The sequence below is a fragment of the Lepisosteus oculatus genome, chromosome 21, assembly GCF_040954835.1.
Source record: "Lepisosteus oculatus isolate fLepOcu1 chromosome 21, fLepOcu1.hap2, whole genome shotgun sequence".
NCBI lineage: Eukaryota > Metazoa > Chordata > Actinopteri > Semionotiformes > Lepisosteidae > Lepisosteus > Lepisosteus oculatus.
The window spans coordinates 9,117,652-9,141,968 of NC_090716.1; the positions used below are offsets into that span (position 1 = coordinate 9,117,652).

At 37.5% G+C, this 24,317-nt stretch overlaps 1 protein-coding gene across 2 annotated transcripts in view; it reads left to right on the plus strand.

The window, feature by feature from the left end:
• Positions 1-24,317, plus strand: part of galnt18b (UDP-N-acetyl-alpha-D-galactosamine:polypeptide N-acetylgalactosaminyltransferase 18b) — a 131,469-nt gene that overhangs the window by 84,123 nt on the left and 23,029 nt on the right. For both annotated transcript variants that reach the window (XM_015338423.2, XM_006642499.3), the window contains exons 4-9: positions 5,855-6,038; positions 10,144-10,341; positions 11,168-11,282; positions 17,234-17,419; positions 21,054-21,191; positions 23,820-23,915. In XM_015338423.2, coding sequence (XP_015193909.1) covers positions 5,855-6,038; positions 10,144-10,341; positions 11,168-11,282; positions 17,234-17,419; positions 21,054-21,191; positions 23,820-23,915 — 917 coding nt within the window. The remainder of the gene's footprint in view (positions 1-5,854; positions 6,039-10,143; positions 10,342-11,167; positions 11,283-17,233; positions 17,420-21,053; positions 21,192-23,819; positions 23,916-24,317) is intronic.

Sequence of the window (24,317 nt, forward strand, 5' to 3'; positions counted from 1 at the left end):
GATAGACATCTGTTGCATTTGATGCACAAAATTCAATTGCACAAAACACATCTATGCATACCTTTTTTCACCCTGTAAAATCTTTTTTTTTAACAATAAATGGTGTCTTTAGTTTTAAGTGGAGCTAAGTATTGTTCATTTTGTGGTCCATGGATCAGAGTTATCTTTGAATTTTATTTTTTTATTAGTTGTCACAGATTTGTGCCTCTTGCTGTTGGTACTGAGTAGGGTGTTAAGCAAGATGAAAATATTAAGTGCGTGACGGACGATGTACTGTAGATCGCTTCGTACTTTGCTGAGTTGTATTCAGATCATTTCTGTCCAGCCAGAGTCAGGCCCTTAGTTCCAATGGCCAATAAAAAGTCGAGTCTTGAGTCACTCTGAAGTCTACAGTATATCATAAACTGAAATTAATTACTTTAATGTTAATGATTTGGGATATATCACACATTTATCTCACCTTCATCTTTCATATCTGTACAAAATAATAATTCATTGAGTGTAGCTGTGAATGTCTGCATTTAAAATCACCAAGGAACTGGATTTCCAAATGAATATATTATGCTGTTGATGCCTGGTAATCAATATGCAGTGTTTTTCAATAACCAAATTATTAAAACATGGCTGTTAGATTGAGCAGAATATATTATGCCTGTGTCATATTAAATCAGGTTAATCAAACAGGGTTTGCAGGAGCATTGCAGTAAATATTTGACAGCCAAGTACTGTATATATTGTAGATGTCCAGCAAAACAGATTACGGGAGGCTGGACCAGTGGATTTGTTTGGTCTTATTAGCAAGCCACTGAAAGGCAATGATAGAGCAACATTAATCTTAATTATTGCGGTCAATGGGGATGTTCCATTCATCAGCCAACTCAAAGCCCAGCTGTTTTCCAATAACCTGATTATCAGTCGAACTACTTTTTGGATCCCTGCCGGTTTCAAAGCAAACCTGTTAAAGGCACTTTCAAGGCTGGTTGGAAGAGATCAAGTGAATGAAAAAGGCTATAGGAGAAACCCTAGAACCGGGGTTTGCTTATTCATCTTTTAGATGCATGAGTTTGATCCAAGACGGCAGAAAATCACAATGACAACCCATAGAGAAACAAATATTCTCACAAAAGGTGGAAATAGAACACCGCCATCAGTCTTTTGTGACATCTTTGTGGAGAAAATTTAATTAAGAAAAAAATGACCTGATTAAGAAATTTAAATGGCCATGACTCCTTCATTAAGGGACAAAGGCAGGTAGATGGTATGGTCTTCATGTTATTATATCATAGATATATTTGCTAATATTGCCTACTCAAACTAAAAAATAAATGCTTGGTTTGTTTAGAAAATCAATTAAAAACAGGAACTTAAAACTTCTATTGAATCAAATAACCACAAACGAGATAAACCACCAACAAAGGTACCTCTGGTGTCCAGCTATTCCATAATGCAAAGGGAAGACTTCAGGGAATCGTGATCTGATCAATCAGATTTAATGAACAATCTGCATTGATTCTTCCTGCCATCTCCTCTCCCTGATTAGTCTGTCCAGAAATATTTTTTTAGGAAAACACTAGGTAATATTGCAGAACTGCGAAAGAAACACAAGGAGCCAGAGCACATTGCAGAGAATATAGCCTAATGAAACCAATTCATTCCAGGGCACATACAATAATATTATAATTTAAACGAAATTGTAAAGTACTGAAAACTGTGTTCCAAACAAAAAACTATTAGAAAGAGACAGATCTTCAGCAGCTTCATGCATACTTATATATCCAATGATCGACAAAGTTATTGGTGATCTGAAGTTACTTTAAGATGACACTACTGTTCTATCTAGACTATTCTCAACTTCTTGTTATCCTAAATCGTATTTTTTATGTAATACTGAATATCCTTTATACTAATTACATATTAAAATGCTTTAAACATGTCCTGATTTTCATTATTTAATTTACTACTCTATTTACAAAATAATAATGATACAAAAGAGTAGTGCAAACAGAGCACACTCACATCCAGTTCAGTACTTCTAACAGCCAGCTACTATATCAAGGCCTCTGGCAGTGAGATTATGATCTGCCCTGGATCGTATACACCTTAACTCAGCAGAAGTTTTCTCTCCAAGAGGGTAAAAAGTTCACCCTCAGCAGATGGCAGCGATCGAAGGCAGTCGAGTTTGTATTGAGAATTGTGAATTCGGTTGACATCAGATAATGCTGCCAGGCAGCCTATAGCTATATGGCATTGCTTAGTTGTTACAGCATTATGGGAGTCTGCTGAAAGAGATAAAGGAAAGAAAGCACAACACATCAGAAGCATATGAAATGTAACAAGGTCTTTCTAAATTACCAAGTCACCAGGTTTACAGGGTGGCAAAAGACTTGTGGAGATTTCAGCAGCGTTAAATTTCCTAACTTGCACTAATAGCAACTAGGATATACTGTAGCTTTTCAGTATGGAGGATATTCTGGAAAGGAGAAATTACATTTTTCCCTGAAGTTTTTCTTTTTTCCTTCTCTGAAGTGAAAAATTGCACATGCAATATGCTTTGAGAATGTCCACCTCTCATTTAAAACTAATCCACTGTTGTCACAAAGGGGATCATCCAATTAACCACAAGACTGTAAAAAAAACTGTTGTATAAATTTCCATACAATATTCTAAGCAAACACCCATAGCTAACAGACAAAGACAGATAAGTCACATAGTTTCCCTGCATCATTAACAAATAATCAATTTATACATAATAATTGCATAAATAAAATCTATAAACAGCTTGGTTCAGGCTGAATAGTTTGCCTCTGTAAGATAGTCTGCTTCAGCAGAATTTGAAGATTTATCTTTTGTTTTGAATAAAATATATACAGTATATATTACTGCTAAACCTTCAGTCATCATGGCTGAAAAAAAAAAAAACTTTTTATTTTACAGAGCAATTGAGTTACTCTATCTGCTGAAAACAACCCTTCCCACACAAATATACACTCACAAAAAAGCACATAAAAATACACAGGAAACTTTGTAAGCAAAAAAAAAAATTAAAACAGATCCCAGATAGTAAATTAATGGAAACATGAATTCAGCCCCATTTAAAAAAAACAAAATGCCTGAAAAATATGGGTCACATTGATGTTCAGAAGAATATGCTCTGATTTACAATCCATGTAGAGTCACAATTTTTAAGGTAAGCTGTCAGTCTCCTGCTGCTAAGCAGAAGCACTATGCCTTTTCCACATCAAGCTATTCAATTTTTCTGCAGAGGCTGAGGATGACACATTTCTCCAGCAGCATTTTGTGTGTGCACTACTGTACAGCATCCTGTACTACAGCTCTCCAAAGCATAATGTGCAGAATAATCCACACTGGTTTCATTTTTTTTGTTCCAATAATACAGTAAGTGGCAACTACTGTAATTCTCATTTCTTTCCTATAAATCATATCATCTGGTCGGTTTTATTAGAAACAGCAATGATCGCTTATTTGAAAAGAAAGAAACAAATGGAGATTGGCCTAAAGGGAAGACAAAGGCATCTGTTCAATAAATGGTAGGAACAAACAGACAAGCTAAGTTCCGAAAGGATCTGCAACACTGAGTTGCAACACGTGCCAAAAAGCACAACATTTTAAATGGCAGATACAGTGAGACATTTCTTGACTGGAACTCTTGAAAATTAATGATCACACTGAATTAAAGAATTAATCCCTTACTGTCCCATACTGTATATTTGAAAGTGTATTTTCATGATTGTGCATACATTGAAAGAGTATGTACAGAATAGTAAATAATCTGAAAAAGTATGAACCCCTAACAGGTGCATTTTTGCTCCACTGGATAAAGTGAAATGTAAAATAAATTTGGAAAAGGGCTAGTGGCTAATCAGCTCAGAGCCCATCCTGGTCTCTGTAGTTTCGAGCACACTGAAAGCGTGTGACTATCCCAGATAGTTCACTATTGCTGCTTCACTTACAAAAGCAAAAAAATGAAGAAGGTCAACCAAGCTTCAATTAGAAAAAAATTAGAAGCATTCACAACTGTGAGCATTAATGTTTTCAAAGAGAATTTGAAAGGACCCATAATGATAGAGATGAAGATGGTAAACAATTGTGGAAACTTGGATGTGTCATCAATGGTACATTTCCCTTTTTCATCGTGTGCCCTTGAGCAGTGTAGGTTGCTTTTGATGAGGACAAGGAAGCAATACAGAAAGGTAGAAAAGGATTTCAGGAATGAAGCTGTTTTTAAGTGAAACAGGAGTAATATAATAGGGATCCATTCTAGACACACAGCCATGACCTATGTGTCTAGAATGGCAAGCTTATAAAAAAATGTATATTTTAAAGAAAAGAAGCAGTGCTTGAGTTACAGTATGCCATGTACTGTAATATAATGACACACAAAAAAATGAACCTGCATGAGTCTTCACTGCTTTTCAAATAATGTTGAATTATTTGCTCCTAGACTTCCTTTATTCTGATTAACAAACCTAAGCTTGGTGGTTAGCTAGGTGCATTCCTTGAATCCCTTTAAAAACACATTTTGTCACTAATGGCCTACCACGATGATGTCCCCAGCCTTCAATTAGGTGGTAGTAAAAGAATAAAGTCAACAGCCTTGAGACAGACGATTGACAGCACCAGAGACAGAACTGTGGAACGGCATTGTCTTCCAGATAATTCAGCCCTGCCACTGTGAGCAATTACAGCATCCTGCAGGGCTAAATGCTTTTATTTATATATCTACTTGTTTGCAGGCGGGCTTCGTGAAACAAAAGCATTCCCAATCTAGCTAAGCTCAGAGGAAGGTGGTACGAACGGCTAGGCTATGAGCAAAGATGTTTTTTTTTTTTTTCCCATGTCTACGTGATGACACATTTGCAGCATTTAAGAGATCAGGGAGAGTCAGAAAAAGGTGGGAAGGATGTTCTCAGGCAGTTTGTTGAATGTGCTGCATAGTAGACTGTTGTGTGAGAAATATTGATAAGCCCCTCCCCACCCCCCTTCATGTGAAACAATTTGCCAGATCAGGAAAAGCAGTTTGTTGTCGTCCAGCCTGATTCTGTTCTCATCCAGTGGAACTCATTTACTACCCAATATCTTTGGCTGACCCTTACCAACCTTCAGTCGAGCACAAGCAGAAGCCCTCTTCAGGAGTCACAACTGCGAGGCAGTACTAGAGCCAGATGCTAAATTTTGGTGGTGAGGATAGTTGGGTCAGGAAAAACAATGGGTATACTGTACATAAAAATACCTACTCTTCCCCCCAAACCACTGCCTTGCCTCCCTGCGTCTCACGGTATATTCTGCTCTCTATTCAAACTTCATTGCTGTCTGTTTTTCAAACTCACAAACTCATAATAAACGCCTTGAGAAAAAAAAACACAACTTTACAGATTCTAAGCAAAAATATGATTTAGACTGAGATTCATGATTTAGTCGCATTCATGACTCTATGTGATAGCTTTTGTAAGATACAGTAGAAATACAATAATTAATGCTCAAATTCAGGTGGGTACCACAATTCACAATTAAGAAGACAGAAGAGATGATAAAAAGGCGAAATCCCAGTTATTGTTTGCCATTATTGGGTAAGAATATCTACATAAGCCTTGTGAATAGCCATAGTTCTAAATATATAGCACATTTAACAAATAATTAACATCTATTTGATATCTATTTCTGTAGTACAGGAACAAGCAGTACAATCTGGGGGTGGAGTTCTGTGGATTCATGGAAATCTTAAAATTCAACTAATTTGTTTTGTTTTTTTCAACATGTGACAAAGGCAACAGTCTGTTGGTGCTTTCACAACACACCCTCATTGCTATTCCTGGCGGCTTTCTTTCCTTCCCAGAGGAGCTGAAGGAGAAGCTGCAGGAGTACGTGGGAGAGATGAACACCCGGTACCCAGGGTTTGTAAAGATGATCCGTCACACCAAGCAGGAGGGCCTGATCCGCTCCCGGGTCAGCGGCTGGAGGGCTGCCAGCGGCCCGGTCGTCGCTCTGTTCGACGCGCACGTGGAGTTCAACGTGGGATGGTGATTGTTCTTTTTTTAATGCTGTGTCATTTAATTGTCACTTTCTAATGTCTAGGCGAGGGAGGCGTTGTGAGCAATTCCTTTTCCAAGTGTGGTACCACAGGGGGTGTTTTTGGCTGGGAGGTGGAGCTCTCGATGGAGAGTGATGCGCTGCCTCGTCTACCACGGGAGTAAATGCTGATGAGCCTCAGCCGTGGGAATCCTTTCAGAGTCAGCCGGATACCTCCCCGAGCATAGACCACCTCGGGGCGTCAGTCCAGAGCTAGCTGCAGAGCCGAGTGGACGTGTGATCGGGTCTCCCGGGGACTGAGGTTTGGCAGTGAGAGGGCTGGGCTGAAGTAGGGCTAGCTGTAGAGAGCGATGCCAGAAACCTCGGATTCAGTGTGAGCCATCCCTGTTGCCCAAGTCACTGCGACGGTGTTGTGCAATGGTAGTATGCGACTGGGGTCGACTGCTGAGGGCACTGGACAGTGATGGATTGTTGTGGTTAATGTGCCTCTTCAACATTGCATGGGAGGTGGATAGAGATCATGATACAGACATGGCATCCCAGGTGTGGGGGTCCCACCTTTTGTGACAGAGGAATCACACTCTTCAGCTTCCCCAGTAAAACCTACTCTAGAGTGCTGGCCCTGATGTTGTGGAGTGGAAGGCAAGCTTTTGCACAATGTGAATAACCTACGTTCCCTTCCTTAACTACAGTCATAAAAAGGGTAATTACCAAAAGGTCAAGATCATGGGCGCGAGATACTGAGAGAACCTAGCTGAGATTATTCGGCCCTGATAAGAATGACTTTGTAGGCGACTCCCTTTGGAGCTCTTCCAGGCATGACCACTGATCACAGACCCCTGTAAGCAGACCAGGACATGCTGGAGGGATTACATCTCCCGACTGGCAGTGGATGGGCTGTGAAATATATTTTAAAAAATGTCTGGTCCAACGTGATCAGAATCCTTTGGCTGCGAGAAGGATACCAAAATGGATGGATGGGTGAATGGATGAATAAATATGCATACTATATACATTTATATAGTATCAACACATTGAATAATTGACATAGGTTTACATATTAGCCTCAGCAATATTGAAGATCACAACTTTCGAGTTCAGTTGCAGGTTCAGTATATGACTGTATTGGATATCTTTGTAGAAAAGTGAAAAATAGTCATTTACATTCTAAAAGTTATTTCTGGATTGATTACAATAGAAACAGTGTGCATGTAAGAAAAACACTACAGTTTTCTTCTGGTGCACACTGAACTACTGGAAACGATTCATGGTGTTTATGTAGGTCACTCTCAGGTGTATAGTGTGTACTTAAAGAATGTGGCCTGCTTTCATCCTGTGAGAAAGACGACTAATATCTTTATGGTGAATATACTGTACATGCCCCTTAATCCTACACCCAGCTGTCTGGCCTAAATCTTTCAAAGTCTTTGAAAACCTTCCAAAAAATGTAAACTTTAAATCCTCTGTGACATGGTATTAAAGCAAAATAGAAAAAAATAATGGCTAAATACTAAAAAAGTCAGCTTTTAGGAATCCTTTTAGCAACATATCCTAGGCTTACAACAGGAAAACGATTCCTTGCAGAAAATTGAAACACCAAAATTCTTCCAACGTGCAGTAAAGATAACCTATGAGGAACAACTTTCACATTTTATACTTTTATAAAATTTAGTTTTATGTACACATATAATCAAGTCCTTAAAACCACAATAACCCTGCTTCAATATGGTTTGGTCTTTGGTCTTTACTTTCTTCATTTCTTCAATTATTGCTCTCTGTATTCTGGGATTGTGAGTAAAGTAAAATGCTAACAGACACAAATCTACAAGGGTGACATTAACTTTAAGAGAAAAGCTTTTAAACCTGGAGTGTTCACTTCTGATCTTGGACTGTTCTGTTACACTCCATTTAATGGTGTTGCTTCCATTGAGCCCTGAAGCACAAGCTTTTAATCCTGTGCTCAAGCTACATGGAAAGTAGTGACGATAAAACACGTTTGTAGGGTTTCTGCTTTGGAACAGTTTGTATTCTGCTCTGAGGAACAGACAGACTGGTTAGCTGGCAGCATCCTCAGTAGCTTTACTGATCCTGCACCATGAACAGATTCATTCTGCCTCATGGTTCATGTCACCTTGGGCCCAATTTGAGGCTTTGTAACGAAAGAGAGCAATGTATTTTCTTTTAAAAAAGGTTATCAGAAAAGCATTAGGTAGACCTAGAATGGAAAAAAAATTTCCTCTTCTCTAGGTATTGTTCTTTTATTTCAGCACTCTGATAAATGACATCTATGAATCTCTATATCTCTATATCTGTGGTATCTTATTGTATCTGAATTTTTACTTGTGGTTCAATTAGTAGTTATTGATTTTAGGGGCTGAGGCTGAACTACCTGTAACAATGAAGGTTAGTTAGTAACCACAGTACTTCAAACTAATCTACTACTTCAATCTAATACTTTCTGTTCAGCTATAAATATTCCATTATTCTGCTGCTTCTTTTCCTTGAATTGAAACAGTTAAAGAAAAAGAGTTAGAGTCAATTGCTTATGTTGCCAGTTACACCCTACTACTGTAATCCCTAACAATGTTTTTATTGGCTACACCAGCTGCATCAATGGGCTGAGAGAGTGGTAAAGACCCTGCTCGTTGAACCCTTTACGTGTGACCTGTCTGGACTTGCTGCCTGTAGAAAAGTCTGTGAACTCTGAATCTGGACTTTTTGCCACCTGCAAAGATGAGGAAAGGAAGATTTTCAGTGAGCAGTTACATTAGATTGTCAAGATGGAGTTCATCTCCGAAAAAGCCAGTTGTGAGTTGTCTACTGCTAAATAAAATGTGGAATTTCGGCTACATTGAGGATGCTAACTCTGCATACTCATGAAACATTTCCCAATGTTTTTGCAAAATATATTTTTACCATTGAATTTCTGACTCATTGTTTATAGATGAATCATTATTATATGAATGTATCTCACTCCAAATCCTTGACAAGTATATAAAACTGACATTTTATGTATATTATAAACAAATACATGCAACATTTGCATATACTGTACCAAAGCATGATATTCGGGTGCAGAGAGATGTGTTGGGTCTTCTAAGCCTCGCTACCAGTCAATATTGTTGTACAACAAGGAAACATTCAAGAGTTAAGGTAGATTGCAAGCAAATCATCACAATGCTGTTTAATTACATTACTTTAAGAAATGAGAGTCGGTAAACACACAGTACTTTAAAGTTACATAACTTTGTGGGAAACCTAAAATCTTTAGATTTAATCATTTGGTTTGTATTGTTTGGCCTCTTTTTGATTGTGTAGTTCACATGTATTTTTTTTTGGCGCTCTTCCCAATGGGATTGGGGAAATTCCTATTCTTGAGAACCCAGCATTCACATCGAATCTTTAAATGGGAAGGGCACATTTTCTGTTTTTTTCATTCAGGGCCTAGAACATTAAGTTTACAACAGTTAAGTGCAGAAGTGACTAATTTCTATATTAATCATATCAGAGTATATTTAATATATGAATTACAAAGGAAATTGCTCATACTTGTTTTGTATAAATGCTTTGTAGCCATTAAGACAGCTGTGGTTTATTCATCCTCTAATGAATTTTGCATCTCCTACACTAACTCAGCATATTGCACTAAAAAGAGAAAGATATTATTAGTTAGATACTATTAAAATCTTACCATTTTTCCAAAGCACATAACATACTTGGCTATTCAGAAACTTATATTCACTCTTAGAAGTGTCCTTCCATGAGATGGGTGATTTTGAAAGTAGGTGTTGGAAGTGTGAGAAAAACAGGCATTCACAGTTCCTGAATTAATAATGCACGGGCACTTTTAATCTTATACAGTGCCAACAAAAGTGAAGTTAGCTCAGACATGCAACACTAACAGCTTTGCTGGATCAACCTTAATTTTCAGTTCTTCATTTAGAAAATGCATTTTTATACTCTCATTTGTTTTAGATAACACACGTTATCTGGATATCTTTTCTTTCCTGTCAGATTACAAAGCATCCGGCGAAACTAAACCATGAAATTGAGTCACCCTCTTTCACACTGATTCTCTTCTGTTTTCCCTTTAAGGGCTGAACCCATTCTCCAGAGAATAAAGGAAGACAGAACTCGAATCATCTCCCCTTCCTTTGATAATATAAAATATGACACCTTTGAAATTGAGGAGTACCCCCTGTCAGCACAGGGCTTTGACTGGGAACTGTGGTGTCGCTATCTCAACCCCCCAAAATCCTGGTGGAATCTCGGAAACACTACTGCTCCAATAAGGTACTGTATGTTGACTACATGAAACATTTCAGAATCGCTGTCAGTATTAACCCAGCCTTTGCCTAAAGTACATTAAGAAATGGAAGCAAGTATATGGAGAATATTGAGATGTAATGATTTACAGTGTTGATTTAAACCTCACACACACTGTTTTCCAAAATGCCTCTAGCAGATCAATGTTGCTTACATTGATCTGATAAAAGTCTGTAAAACATTTTACACTCCTTTAGCACTAGACTTTCTTGTGGAAGTCTAGTATTTTTTAGATATGTTGTTAAATTAGGAATGAACTGCACTACTAGAAGCACTTACCTCATAATATTGTATGAGGTAATGTGATAAAGATGAGATCTTGCTCCAACTAGAACAGTATTTTTTTAATCCAGAGGCTGCAATATACTGTATGCATTATTAAGATTTTCCGTTGTTTTCTAATCAGTTTTAAAGTATTCTGCACAGGTCAGACCAGGCCACTTTTTATATCTTATTTCAATTAATTCAATGACAAATTTTAGATACACGTGTACTGGATATATATAGTGCCTCTTGAAATATTTATGATAATACCATATTATTGAAAATAACTTTCGATTTCAAAGCTGACAAAGAGTTTGAAATTCCATTTAAAAGATTTTGCCTTTTGTATTCCTGAACAGTTCAACATTCAAGACATCTGTTTTATTGTTGTCATCCAATAGTGCAGATCAGTCTTAAATCATAGGGTACTATAACTTACCATCACCCCGCAAAAGACATCTACACAACAGGGCAGCTTAACATAAAACATTTTCTATTTAAATCAGTCTCCTCTATGTTTTTCTTGCAGGAGTCCTGCTCTAATTGGGTGCTTTGTTGTCGACAGACAGTATTTCGAAGAGATTGGCTTACTTGATGAAGGAATGGAAGTATATGGTGGTGAGAATGTGGAGCTTGGTGTTAGGGTAAGTGATGGGTAGACTTCAGCTGCTACATCATACAAATAACTGGTCCAGTCCTAATCCATTAACAAAATGGATGACAGAAATGTAGATTCCTCCTTGTTACTTTGGTTTCCAGATCCTCACTTTGCTTTGGCCTTGAAAAACCTTTTATAGCACAAATCCATGTTTATTGCTTAAACATATGGTGCTCTCATCATGGACAAGACCACAGGGAAAACATGCCGAGGAGCCTGGAAGTGACAAGTAACTCATTATCCTTCAGGTTCTTCTTCATCTCCTGTGCACCTTGTTATCGACAATAAACAACATAAACTAGAACCTTAATTGCAATGTTGGCTTAGCTAGCAGCTTTTAATAAAAAGGAGGGAAACAGTCACCTTAGAAACAGCTAACTTCAACATGGTGTGGACTCCCGTTTAACCAATAGGTGACTCATTTAAAATGCACTTTTCTTTGCACCTTTTAACTTTTAAAGAAAAAATCATTGTCAATAATGTCTTTGAAGGCATTCCTGAACTGCTGAATCTTACATCCTACATTACATAGATGCTTGCAAGTTTTTTTAAACTTTTTCTCCTTGCACTTGTGTTGCACTTTTCATTCCAAAGGATCCCAAAGAGCTCAAGCACTGACCTGTGTAGTGAACCTTTAGTGTGTTTGACTGAGAGCTGTTCTCATTAGCTATAACACAATACTGTAATAATGTGTTTCTGAACCAGAGGTGCCTCGTCCTGGTCCAGAGGTCTTTTCATTCAAACTCAGCTCTTAACTACCTCAATCAGGTGCTGCAGCTGTAAAACAGACCTTGAAAAGCTGCAGACACACCGGCTCTCCAGGTCCAGAATAGACAAACTTGACCTCAGCCAATGGGAGAGAAGTGATGCAGGAAGCCCTGGAAAATGGTGATGATCACTCAGTGACATGTATTTTAGGAACTAGAATGGAAATACTGAGTGGTGATGTGTACCTGGACAGACATTTCAGATCAAAAGGTCCAATAAATATGCTAATCTTCTACCTGCATTCTGCAGATTCAGCTCACACATTCCCCAAACTGAAAGCCGATACTCAGTAATGACATTGTAACGTTTATGTTGTGATTTGAATTTCAGTTAACAATTACATTACAGATCATAATCTTTCATTAAACAGGAGGATTTGTTACTCTCAGCTTGGCAGGTTGAAGATTTGTAATTAAGATAACAGATTGGCCTGGCTCTTCTTTGTATTTCTAGCCTTCCTTGTCAAATTTATTTCGTACATATCTAATAATATATCTTTCTGAATGTCTTTTGGCCTTTATTTCAATTTCAGATTGGTTCCATTTTCATAGTAGCACATGCCTTAGTTTTAATAATGGGCCACACACTAAAACTACAAGCTGTTATCATTCGTGGAAAAGCATGAACATGGCAACACGTCTCTGCGAAGGGTAATTTCTCTAACCGTCCCAAGTGATTTTTATAGGCTGGTTTTATCTGTAATGTAGCATCTAACAGCTGTGAAAAATGGCCTAATAAACAGTAATATGTCCGTCTAAGGACTAGCATAGATCTGTCCCAATGTTATAGTACTTTATGCACAACCTGAGATTATTTATTTGCATAATATTGTGTGCTGCACTTTTCCTATTTTGCATTAACCAACTGCCACCATAAGGAACTAGGTTTTCAGAAAACTGTTAGAAAGCAAAAAATTGCTGTCACTCAAATGGGCTAAAGAAACCTTACTGAAGGTATTTAAAGAGAGTATCAGTGTGGTAAACTGTGTGGCTGTTGCATTCATTTAATGGGACAACTTAGTATCTGGGGCAATTTGTATTTTTATGCTCCAGGTCCCCAGACCCTTTACTAGAGAGTGACGAGCAGAAGTCTCTATTGCACACACAGCTGCTTTATCCTTTACCCCAGCTGTTAGCCTTGCTGTGTCAGGCCTGCAACAGTGTGAGCCTGAGATGGGCTGGGATAACATCCAGGGGCGGTCTTGTAGTCTCAGTCAGCTTAACTGGGACAAGTGTCATCCCTATGAGCCACTTAGGCTCGTGAAACACTTTAACATGTTTTACATACCTTAAGCCTTCAGTAAACTCTCCTATCAAAAATACTTAATGCAGACCTTCATTTTCCACTTGTCTTATTCATACTGCATTAGACAGTGCCTTTCTGGTTTAGATAATATGACAATGCAACCACTCACTAATCCCCTGCCTGGCTAGACATTCCTGGGAAAAAGCATTTGCAGCCATTTGTTTTCAACTGAGCGGTCTTAAATTCTTCTCCTTGTCCTTGAACTACAGCTGCTAGCCTCACGAGGAATGACCTTGAACATTTGTTACCCTTTCATGTAATTTTATATTTCAAAGGGGTACTTATTTTTATGAACCAAAGAGAGGCTGGAGACAGGAATTCAAGCTGGTGGCCTAACACTTTTCTGTTAAGTTTCTCAGTGATGCAATGTTGTCTGTGACACAGGCAGGCTAGGCATTCAGTCAGATGCAATTTCTTTTCTTTATGCTGTACAGTGTGGTTGAGCAGTAATTGTGCTTTAGCTTCTTCAAACCTGTCGTGCCATATCGCGGGTGAGTCATTTTTTTTCACTCTGTTTTTTCAGTTCTTGAATTGAATTGTGTTGTGCCTCTTGCAGAGTTGTGCCTCTTCATACACCAAGTAGAATCTGCTGCATCTGGAGTGATTTCCAGAAGAATGAAACCTATATTCAAAACATATGATTCTTTATAAATCTTAGTGTGTTTAATGGAAGCTGTATATTAATATGAATATATATTTGTAAAAAGCTTTGTTTTTATGGACCTTCATGGCCGCCAAAAACTCCTTCTATGGACAACATTAGGCTATTATGGGTTTATGTGGACACTGTGAAAATTACATGGCATCTAAATTGAATTCAATGCAACAATTATGGAGAGTGTCACGAGATATTTGGAATTACACTCCAGTTCCTCATTGATATACTGTATTGGGGCATATAAACCACATGCCAAGCACTGTATACCTCATATATCATAAAAACTGTACCTTTTCTTTTTGTCTGCGTTACACTTCATACTCTCCCCAGTTTTGAATTGCCAGGTTTTCTTTTCTATCTATGTTTTGGCATGCAGCAATAACTGACAGTGTGTACTGCACAGGAAGAATATTGAAGGGCTATCATGCTCCTCCTGCCAATTTCCAGGCTTAAACGAATGTCCTACTCTGACAGGCCAAACGAACCAAACCATTTTAGTCTTGAAAAGAGAAGACTACAAGAGGACCTTTAGTCGATTATTCAAACATCTTCAAAGGCACTGACAAACTAAAGTCTGTGGACACTCACCAGAAGACTCAGGTGGAAACTGAGTGGAACGTGATTTAAAACCAAGGACAGGAGGCACTTCTTTACTCAAAGGGTGGCTGGTGGGAGCAAAGAAAAAGCTAGCCATCTATCATATAAATTCACAATATTTACCTACTGTATAGACAGCTATAGATGTTTTTGTAGTCTTCAAGGGGTATTGTGTTCAAGCTGGTAAACAGAATGCTATGTTATAAGTAAGGAAAAATAAAAGTGCAAACATACAAAAGCATGGTGACAAACAACTGCATCTTCCTTTATTAAAAAATATGGACATATACAGTAGCTTCCTATATAAACAGTGCTACTGAATCAAAGGTTAGAAATCAAAGCATTATTAGACATTGTTATTGAAAATAACCGAATATGGTTATCAGTAATTCAATAATAAGGCTGCTGCCATTTACAATGGTGAAAAACCCAGCTAAAGCAAAGGTCCCACTACAGCTGGGATTGCCATTCGGAAGGGCAGCCTCAGTGGTATGTAGTAAATCAGCCATAATTTAACATATGATGTGGGCACCGTCTCATTACTCTGTAGATGTGATTCAGCTTTGAAAGAAATGTGCCGCACATTCAATTTATTCCGTTCCAGAGCCTTGTAATTACACAGCAGACTTAGTGAGGGATCTTTTTTATTGTGCTCACATTTTCTCAACACACAGTGACAAAAGGGAATGCCAGCACCAGGCTTGCAGTCCATCTTTCTCTTTGCCAGAGATAATCGCTTGGAGACTGAAGTACAGTGACATCTCCTGGGCAGCTAATCTGCTAAAAACCTATGGCTTGAGTCTGTCAGGGGTTAAGCAGTTTGGGCATTTCATGCTAAAAAGTTTAAGATATATTCTGGCCTAGAAACATTAGAATAACCCCCCCCCGCCAAAAAAAAAACACATGGTATTCAAAATTTGGTTGCATGAAACACCTTATGTAATAAAAACAACAACAATAATAATAATAATAATAATAATAATAATAATAATGATGTTTTTCTGGATCCTCCACTCAAGGCACTTTAAAAGTAATGTGTAACCCCACCTGGATGATTCAACGGCAACCGAAGTGCACTACTGTGCTCTCCATACATCACCTATCAGTGATTTATAACATATCAGTGGTGTGTTCTGCTTTATTCAGAACCTTTAAATGCAATGAACCCTTTAGGGAAATTTAACTTGAGATGTTTTGTGCGGAGGGACAGAGATTTGCATCTGCTTTTTTAACATATTGCTGCAAAATAATATAAAAAGAATGAGAAACGGAATGCATGTCCAAAGATCCTAGAAGTGCTGCTCAGTGAAAAATAACAGGAAAAATAGCTAAATCAACTGGGTGAACACGTTTTACTCCAAAATAATTTATGTGTTAACATTGTCAATGTTTTGGTAACCACAAGCTTTCATCAGGAAGATGGCTTGTGTTTTCTGAAACATTGACAGATGTTAATAAATAAATCATTTTAGAGTAGAAGACGTGCACCCGGGTAATTCTGCTGTTTTAACAAAATAATATCTATCCATTGCTTAAACTGTCTGTTTTCACTCGCCGCTAGAAATGTTCAAATATCGTAAAAATATAAATATACTGTTTATCCTAGAGTGCAATGGCTATCTTAAGAGACATAAGAGCAAAAACAATTTCTTGTTTGCTCTGTGCATTAAAAAATACGTTTTGACATTTTTTCTGGTCTGTGGAGAATCGCAGCTTGATCACTTTGTTAGGGCCTCATGCTGATTAATTACATACAAGGCTGCTAGAAAGACCAGGGAAAATTTATGAAGAAGTAGGTTCTGAGGAGCTGTAGGAGTTAATTACACATTAGCATTGACATGGCAGACAATGAAGGCTAAGTAATTATCTCCCGAGGTGAATCTGCTTTGTGAGATGGGATAGATATTAACCCAGATATGTAATTCCGTTAATAAAATATTCTGCAGCCCAATTTTCTTTCTTAAGATATGTAATGAAAACAAACCATTTTAAAGAAATTACCGTAAGGTCCTGAACCATAGCCGAGAGATTGATGTTGGCCTATCGGTCCTTAAACTGGGGAGCGTGTTAACGCCCAGAACTCCCCAGGCTGTGCAGGCTCTTGTGAGTGTGCAGAGCTGTCAATAAGAGCACCAGCACCTCTCCTTCGTCAAAACCCTGAGCTCTGCTGCTTAGTAGTGTGTTACAACTGAACTACTTTAGCATTAGTGTGCGATTAGACTGGAAAAAGAAGCAGGTGGTCACATTTCGGAGGATACATGTATGTTGTCTTAATGTCTTTTATGCTCTTTTATGAAGAGAGAGGGACTTGCGGTAATTGGTTATGGAGCTAATATACCTGGTCAGTATTCTTAGAGAAAAATAGTATCATATTTGCAAATGTAGTCAGTAACCAAGTGCTACTGATCTTTCCCAGAAAACAGATTTTTATATTTGCATAAAATACTGTATAAGTAGCTTTTTTAATTCATTCTGTTGGTTCTGTAACATTGTCATAGTGTACATAGTGAATAATTCTTGCTGGATAACATATTCCATCTGGAGTATAACAGAGGCAACTCCCATGCAGTTTATTGAGCATTTCAATGCTGTTTGGCTGTCTTGACCAGGTGTGGCAGTGCGGGGGCAGTGTGGAGGTCCTTCCATGCTCCAGGATTGCTCACATCGAGCGAGCACACAAACCATACACTGAGGACCTGACCGCTCACGTCAGGAGGAACGCGCTGAGGGTGGCAGAAGTCTGGATGGATGAATTCAAGAGCCACGTGTACATGGCATGGAACATACCACAGGAGGTGAGGGCTTTGGCCATCTGTCATATGTCTCTAGTTCTTTTAGCACTGGTCCCTACCATGAATTCATATAGACTTAGGGAATCTGAGATGAACAGCTGTCAGTGTCCAAGACAGCTGCTTTCCAAGATTACACAGTTAAATCGTAAGTATGAAAGTATGAAAAGCGGCAAATTAGATTTCGTTTAGCGGGTCTAAGAAGAATGGAACTTGAGACATGACATACCAGCATGTTCTGCAAGAAAGTACTGCCACATACTGTAAGGATGCATGAAGTACAGTAACAGTGCCGTATGACATAAAGAGGGTGGTTCCTGAACTCATATCCATCATTTTATACAAGTGCAGAGAAGTACATATTCAGACTGAACATACTGTACAGTATAATTGAACATTAGCACAGACTGGACATATTGAGACACTACAATCCAAGCTTCACAAACTGGATTACTTTTTAAAGATGACGTAATAGGCTTATTAATTCTAACTACAAATACACTTCATGAATTATCCATTACTATTTTTTTAACTTATTATACAGTACATTGATAGCTTTAAAGCATGGGAAAACAGATGTATTTCAAAGGAATGAAGAGCTGGATAACAATTTTTTCATCTAACTGTTAGGCTAGAAACTATATTCCTACATACTGTATGGATACTTCAAAGGGTGAAACACAAGACTGAGTAGACTAAAACTACACATCCAAACAATTACTATATTGTGTCTGAGCACAGTAGTAAATAAATGTTATCTTCATTAAGTACTAGTTCATAGCTTCGTTCCTTTGACTGATGCTTCTGTTTCTAGTATGTCCCTAAGCCCCAGATTTCAATTACAATCCCCTTAAAATTAGTGACAAGTTAATTTTCAGTTGATAAACAGCTCATTATTCCTGATCAGCTTGCAAGTGTGCTTTAAATAGCCTTTCTTTTTCTTCTAATTTGTGTAGCGACTGAATCTAAATTGCAGTGCTTCGATAGCTTTGATGAAAGAGAAAATACAGACTTTGTAAATATGAGCTAAATGATTCTCTTCGTTGAGGGCTTTCTCATGATGGATTGATGTGACACAGCTTTATTCACATATGCTGGATGGCAATATCACCATTAGAGCAAGTAAAATATAGAATATGAATGTTGGTAAGATACTGAAGTCTATGACACCAAATTATATGTTCCAATAAGTTAAACAGTTGTTAAACTAGATAATGCCACCATTGGAGATGAAAGTACTCACTTTGAAATATTGTTTTTATTTGTGTTCAGTTTTAGAAATTGTTTCTAGTATAACATTGTTTTGGCCACATAATTGATAGGCCATGTCTTCTTTAAACAGTCATAGAAGCAACAGATATATCAACAATCACCCCATCTAAAAGCTGAATAATGTTCAAAATGATGTTTCCATGGACTAGATTAATTCTTAATTCAATCCTTAATTCTTGTGAAGGCAGGGTAATTCCAGTCCATGGAGCATACAGGAAAAAAGAAAATCTTCAAATTTCTTCCTTCAGGGTGTTTACTGTAAAATGTTATGATCACAAGTTAAATCACTAATTTATTAAACAATTATTTTATTTTGTGTATTTTAGTTGTTTATCAACTGGTTTTAATTATTATATAAAGTGCTCACCAAGAATGGTGATAATGACATAATATAAAAGAATGAAGTTTTAAAAACAAAAAATTAAAGATCACTACAGTATGTGTACATAGACAATAATGAAATTCATTTGAATTAAGCTGAGCACAGTAATTTAACATCTGGGTATCAGGAAGATAGCATACTTTTTATGTGTTTTTATCTGACTCCCTGAAGAGCTGAAGAGTCTTTCATTCCCAATAATGATGCCAGGGGCAAAACAAGCAAATGTATTCTAATGCATTTCACTCTTTCTTAATGGTTTCTCTCTCTGCCACACAAGCTGGGCACCTGGAAACCCGCCATATGCATTAGGCAGGAATCTGAATCCCTTCTCAGCCAGCCAACATGACTGACATTGGGCTGAAAGAAACTCAAATCACTCATCTTTCACTGCTTAGTCAACATTGCTTTCTCCTGCTTGCTTGAGCTTATGAGGAATTAGTTCTGTATGATCAAAGCTCAGGATTTAGTGGAAAAGGATCTTTATGAAATTAAAATCAAGAGGATATGCAAATGAGCAACTTCACCCTTAGTTCTTTCCCCTGCAAGCACAGTTTACCCCCCTCACACTTACTTCATTTCTGAATAGTATTTGTCACGCTAACAATTTCTGCACAGACCACGAAAGTCCACCTGCAAAACATGAAATGGCCTTAGGCAATGTGATACTCAAATATTTTCTACATCCTCTCTTTCTGACTGAGGGATCTTGTTATCCATCCATTTTCTGTCCACCTATTTTACTACTGTAATTAGAGTCTTGCCATTTTAAAACAAGAGACACTGACACAAGGGCAAAAGAACGGCAACACAACACCAGTCACAAAAGAGAGAGAACACCAACACATGTACCTAGTAGTCTGGCCTTCTTCATTATGCAGGGCCTTAGTCATACCGTTACAGAAAAGCTTTTTTATGAAGAATGTGGAGGTACAGGTGGAAGAGTAATTACAGTACTATGAAGGTATGCTTGTTTTAATGTGGCAGGGCTGTGCCATCATCCTGATAACTACAGTAGTTTTCTAAAGACCAAGATATAACACAGAACACATGTAATGGGATACATAACAAGATGCAAATCAATTAACATGATTATGATGATAATGAAGATTAGCCTGTGAGGAAAGTAAGATTTATGGATATCTTCTTAAAAATCTGTGTGTAGATATCAGAGAAGAAAGCTATTGCTGTTTAAATAAAAAAATGGAAAAGATGTAAACAGATGGCAAGGAATTGCTTAAGCTATACTTTCAAATCTACAAATGTAAATAAGGTTCATCCTGCTTGAAAATCTCTTAACAGCCAGGCTACATCTTCGAAACCTTCTAATAATAAAACTGAGAAATGAGCAAAGCATACAGTCAGTTAGGCACATGCACAATCTAAAACGAAAAGAAACAAAAAAGTGGAGAAACATGGACCACTTCATTCAGTGCACTGAATAAAGTAACATTTTTGGCACTCCGTGTGTCCACTGTGTGTCCATGGTTTCATGCTCTGAGAGAAGGCTGTAGTTTGATGCGCCTGTGAGTTATATGTCCTGTTGGAGTGAGTTATATGCTCTGTCTTCAGGCTGTTCTATCAACAGTGTAGCCGAAGCCAGAACAATCACAGCCAGAGATGCCATTGGGATACAGTTAAAAAAATCTGAGCTCTAGAAGTGTCCGTACCATGAGTGCAAGGATCAATTTGCCTTACCCTTGCCATTGCTCACTTCAGACACAGAAACTGTTTGTCATTTGTGGGCCTGCTGTGTTGGAAGTAGTTTGAAATCATTTCAGCAGAGCACTTTATGCAAAATAGTGTGAACACTAAGGGCTCTGCTGCACAAGAAAAGAAAGATAACGCAAAGAAAAAGAAAAACTATTTCCCACATATGCACAGCGGACAAAAACAGACATCTAAAACTCAGGAGTGCCCACAAGTGCTTTATGCCTCCCGACTCGTGAAAGAAGTGACACTAAAGCTTTCCTTGCTGTTTCTGCTCAGGACTCTGGGATTGACATCGGTGATATTTCAGAGAGGAAAGCCCTGCGGAAGAAACTGCAGTGCAAGACGTTCCGGTGGTACCTTGTCAACATTTACTCTGAAATGAGAATGTACACAGAAACCATCGCCTATGGGGTGGTAAGATTCTTGTTAATACTCTTTTATCACTGTAGAAGTAGTATCTATATTTGCTTAATCACCAATATTGAAAATGTGCTTGGAAAGCACAAAGCCTGTAATACTGTATATTTGAGCCATACAGATATTTTTGCACTAGAACAAAAAACAGAAGGAAATTTATCTGATGACTGAAATGTCAATTCTAATTAAACACACTGTTGGTTAGAGACAGAACAGTCCTCACTTTCTACAGTTAGGGGAAATAACCAAACTGAGTCCCTGAGCAATCTAAGTGCTAAGATGGTTTATAAGAAACATTCAATGCTTTTTTTGAATGTCACTTTCCAAAAATACATTTGTACTGCAATGTTAATAAAAATGTTTCCAGATTCCTTTATTTACATATCAAATGCATAATCCTATTTAATGCCCACCACACACACATGCACACCCCAGACTAAACCAAGTCCAAAATGTAAAGCTTTTGCTTTACAGACTCTGTAAAGAAAACGATTTTTTGGCTTGATGAGTTTCTGTGGCAGAATTGCCTCACAAACATTATCCAGCACAGTTTGTTATATTCCATGATAGCATTCATCAGTAAAAGCTAGTTCATGGAAGCAGAAAACAGGATAGAAAATACTGAGACAGGTTTGAAGAACTGCCATTGTTTATAAAAGGTGTTTATGGCTTTAATCTTATGCTTGAGACTCAGACCAGCCTGCTGACTTATAAAGCTGATGCTTATTATGTACAGACTTTGTCCCATAAATGTGGATTTTATGAATTATTCACTTGAAAGGACATTATTTTACTTTCTGATGCTTGTGCTGCTGAACATGAGCAAAATACTCATACAGTGTGTTATTAGTACAAACTTCATTAAGTTTTTCATTGCATATTTCATATTGAAAATCCCAACAAATTGCACCTGTATTCTTTGAACCTGACAATATTTATATAAACCTCTATAGTCCTTTACTTCATTTCTTCTAGTTTGAAGCTACTGCTTATTGAAGTAAAAAAAAAGTAACTAAAAAGGTCAAAACAAACATATTCTCAAACAAATAACCTTATAGGCATTTAAGGAGGTAGAATTAATGTATTATACTGCTTTTATCACTGTTTCGAAACTGGTACCATTGGTAAAATACAAGGAAACTCAAAAGGGTCCAACAATAACTACAGTACATGAATGTAATAACTGAAATAATAGCTATAATAACTAGAACTATGTGAACTATATCCTGCTATGTTTATAAGGTTGGACATTTAAACCAAAGCAGAATTTATTATAAAGCGCTGCAGAAAATATGTTTTAGGACATCGTAGTATTTCAAAATCTTGACTTGCCCTGGAAGACAGTCTTTTTTGCATGTTGGCATCAAAAACAAACACTCCATGTTATTATGTTTCTCAGAATCTTCTTAGTAAAACATTCTAGAAGCATTCTTGGCCCTGTCTGCCATGATGCATCTCTAATTAAAGGTAGGTCTTATTTGATAAATAAGTCAATGCGCTCTATGGTGCAGAAAAGGTCTGTTTTGTTGAATGAACCCTTGTAAGATGCCAAAGTGTCAGCTTCACTCTATTTGTTAAATGTCATATTCCCTCATATTCAATACTGCACATGGGAGCTCATGAGAATTGCAATTAAACTCTGAAGACTTGCTGTGGAAGAACAGGGCAATAAGTATGAAAGACGTCTAATTAATAGGGATATGGTTTATGTAATGGGAAATTATGAATTCTCCAGTACTGCCCTGCAGTTTGCCACGTTGATCCGGAGCCTGCCTTTCTACGCTCAAAGATAGTTTATTAATGGAAATTACTCTGTGGTTATACAGACAAGAATATTTATAAAGATTTCCAGCATTAAATTAATAGGACTGCAAGTATCTTTCAAATGGATAGCACACATAAGAAAATCCTTACACTGTCTGATAAACAGTTTTCACTGGGTTCAAATGGACAGTGTGGGAGAAATAGGTTTTTCAAAGTTTTTTTTTATCAGAGAGGTTTTTAACTGCCTGAATGAACATGAATTACAGGGAGAGATTTTAGTAGTCTTGACATTTACTGTATAGTGAACATAGGCGCTACATCCCACTCATAATTATTCCATCAAGCAATTGCAAGTGAGACGTTCTTGTATGGTTGGAATTTTTTAAATTCAAAACATGTGTAATTCACTGATGTGTCCTGGCCTAACAATGGCTGATTAATCATTCATGAAACACGAAGGGAATTCAGGTTGTTTTGGACTTGGTAAACCTTGAAAATGCACATCTGAGAATTCAAGGTTCCATCAATTGTTCCATGTTCCTCTTTCAGTGTCTAATGGAAATATCTCGCTACTCCTATCAACAAGAATGTTATTGAAATGTGTGTAATTTCTTGAAATGTTTTTGAATACTTTTATGTCCTCATCCATGCTGCCTATTGTCAAAAAATGAGAAATAGCAGAAGCACTGCTGAAACCATTATCTGTAGCATTCAAAACCTCATTAGCATGTCTGCTAAGGCTCAGAAGCTCTGAACTTGTCCAAGTTTTAACTGATCTCTTAATCTCTCAAAAGGCATCTCATTTGGCAGAATAATTTGACTCACATTGTAATCATTGATCCTCTCTTTTTCCCATTTCAGCTGAAGAATTCACTCAAAACTGACTTATGTCTTGATCAAGGGCCAGACACTGATAATGTTCCAATTCTGTACATCTGTCATGGGATGACACCCCAGGTCAGTGGACGCTTAACAGTTTTCTCTTTCCTTTTTCATCTCTCACAAGCTGTTGGGACTGTGCTACATCATCTCTCCCTTTCTCATCTCGAGCTCCTTAGGAAGCTGTTTAATTATTACTTTATGAAACAGGTGTTTTGTGCCCATTACTAATGGCAGCTAATTACAACACATTCTTTTGTTCCTGCCACTGGGGAACATGCTTCTGAATTTATAAAGGATTAAGCATGTGATGGTTTATTACATGATTAACAATAAAACATTTTTGTTTTTGCTGATGCACCAGCATCCCAAAATAAGACACCAGTGGTTTTATTGAGAATATGCAATACAAGAAAATAAATGGCACAGACACAATAGTTCATTGGCCCATATCCTTCAATTACAGCTTAATATTCTGCA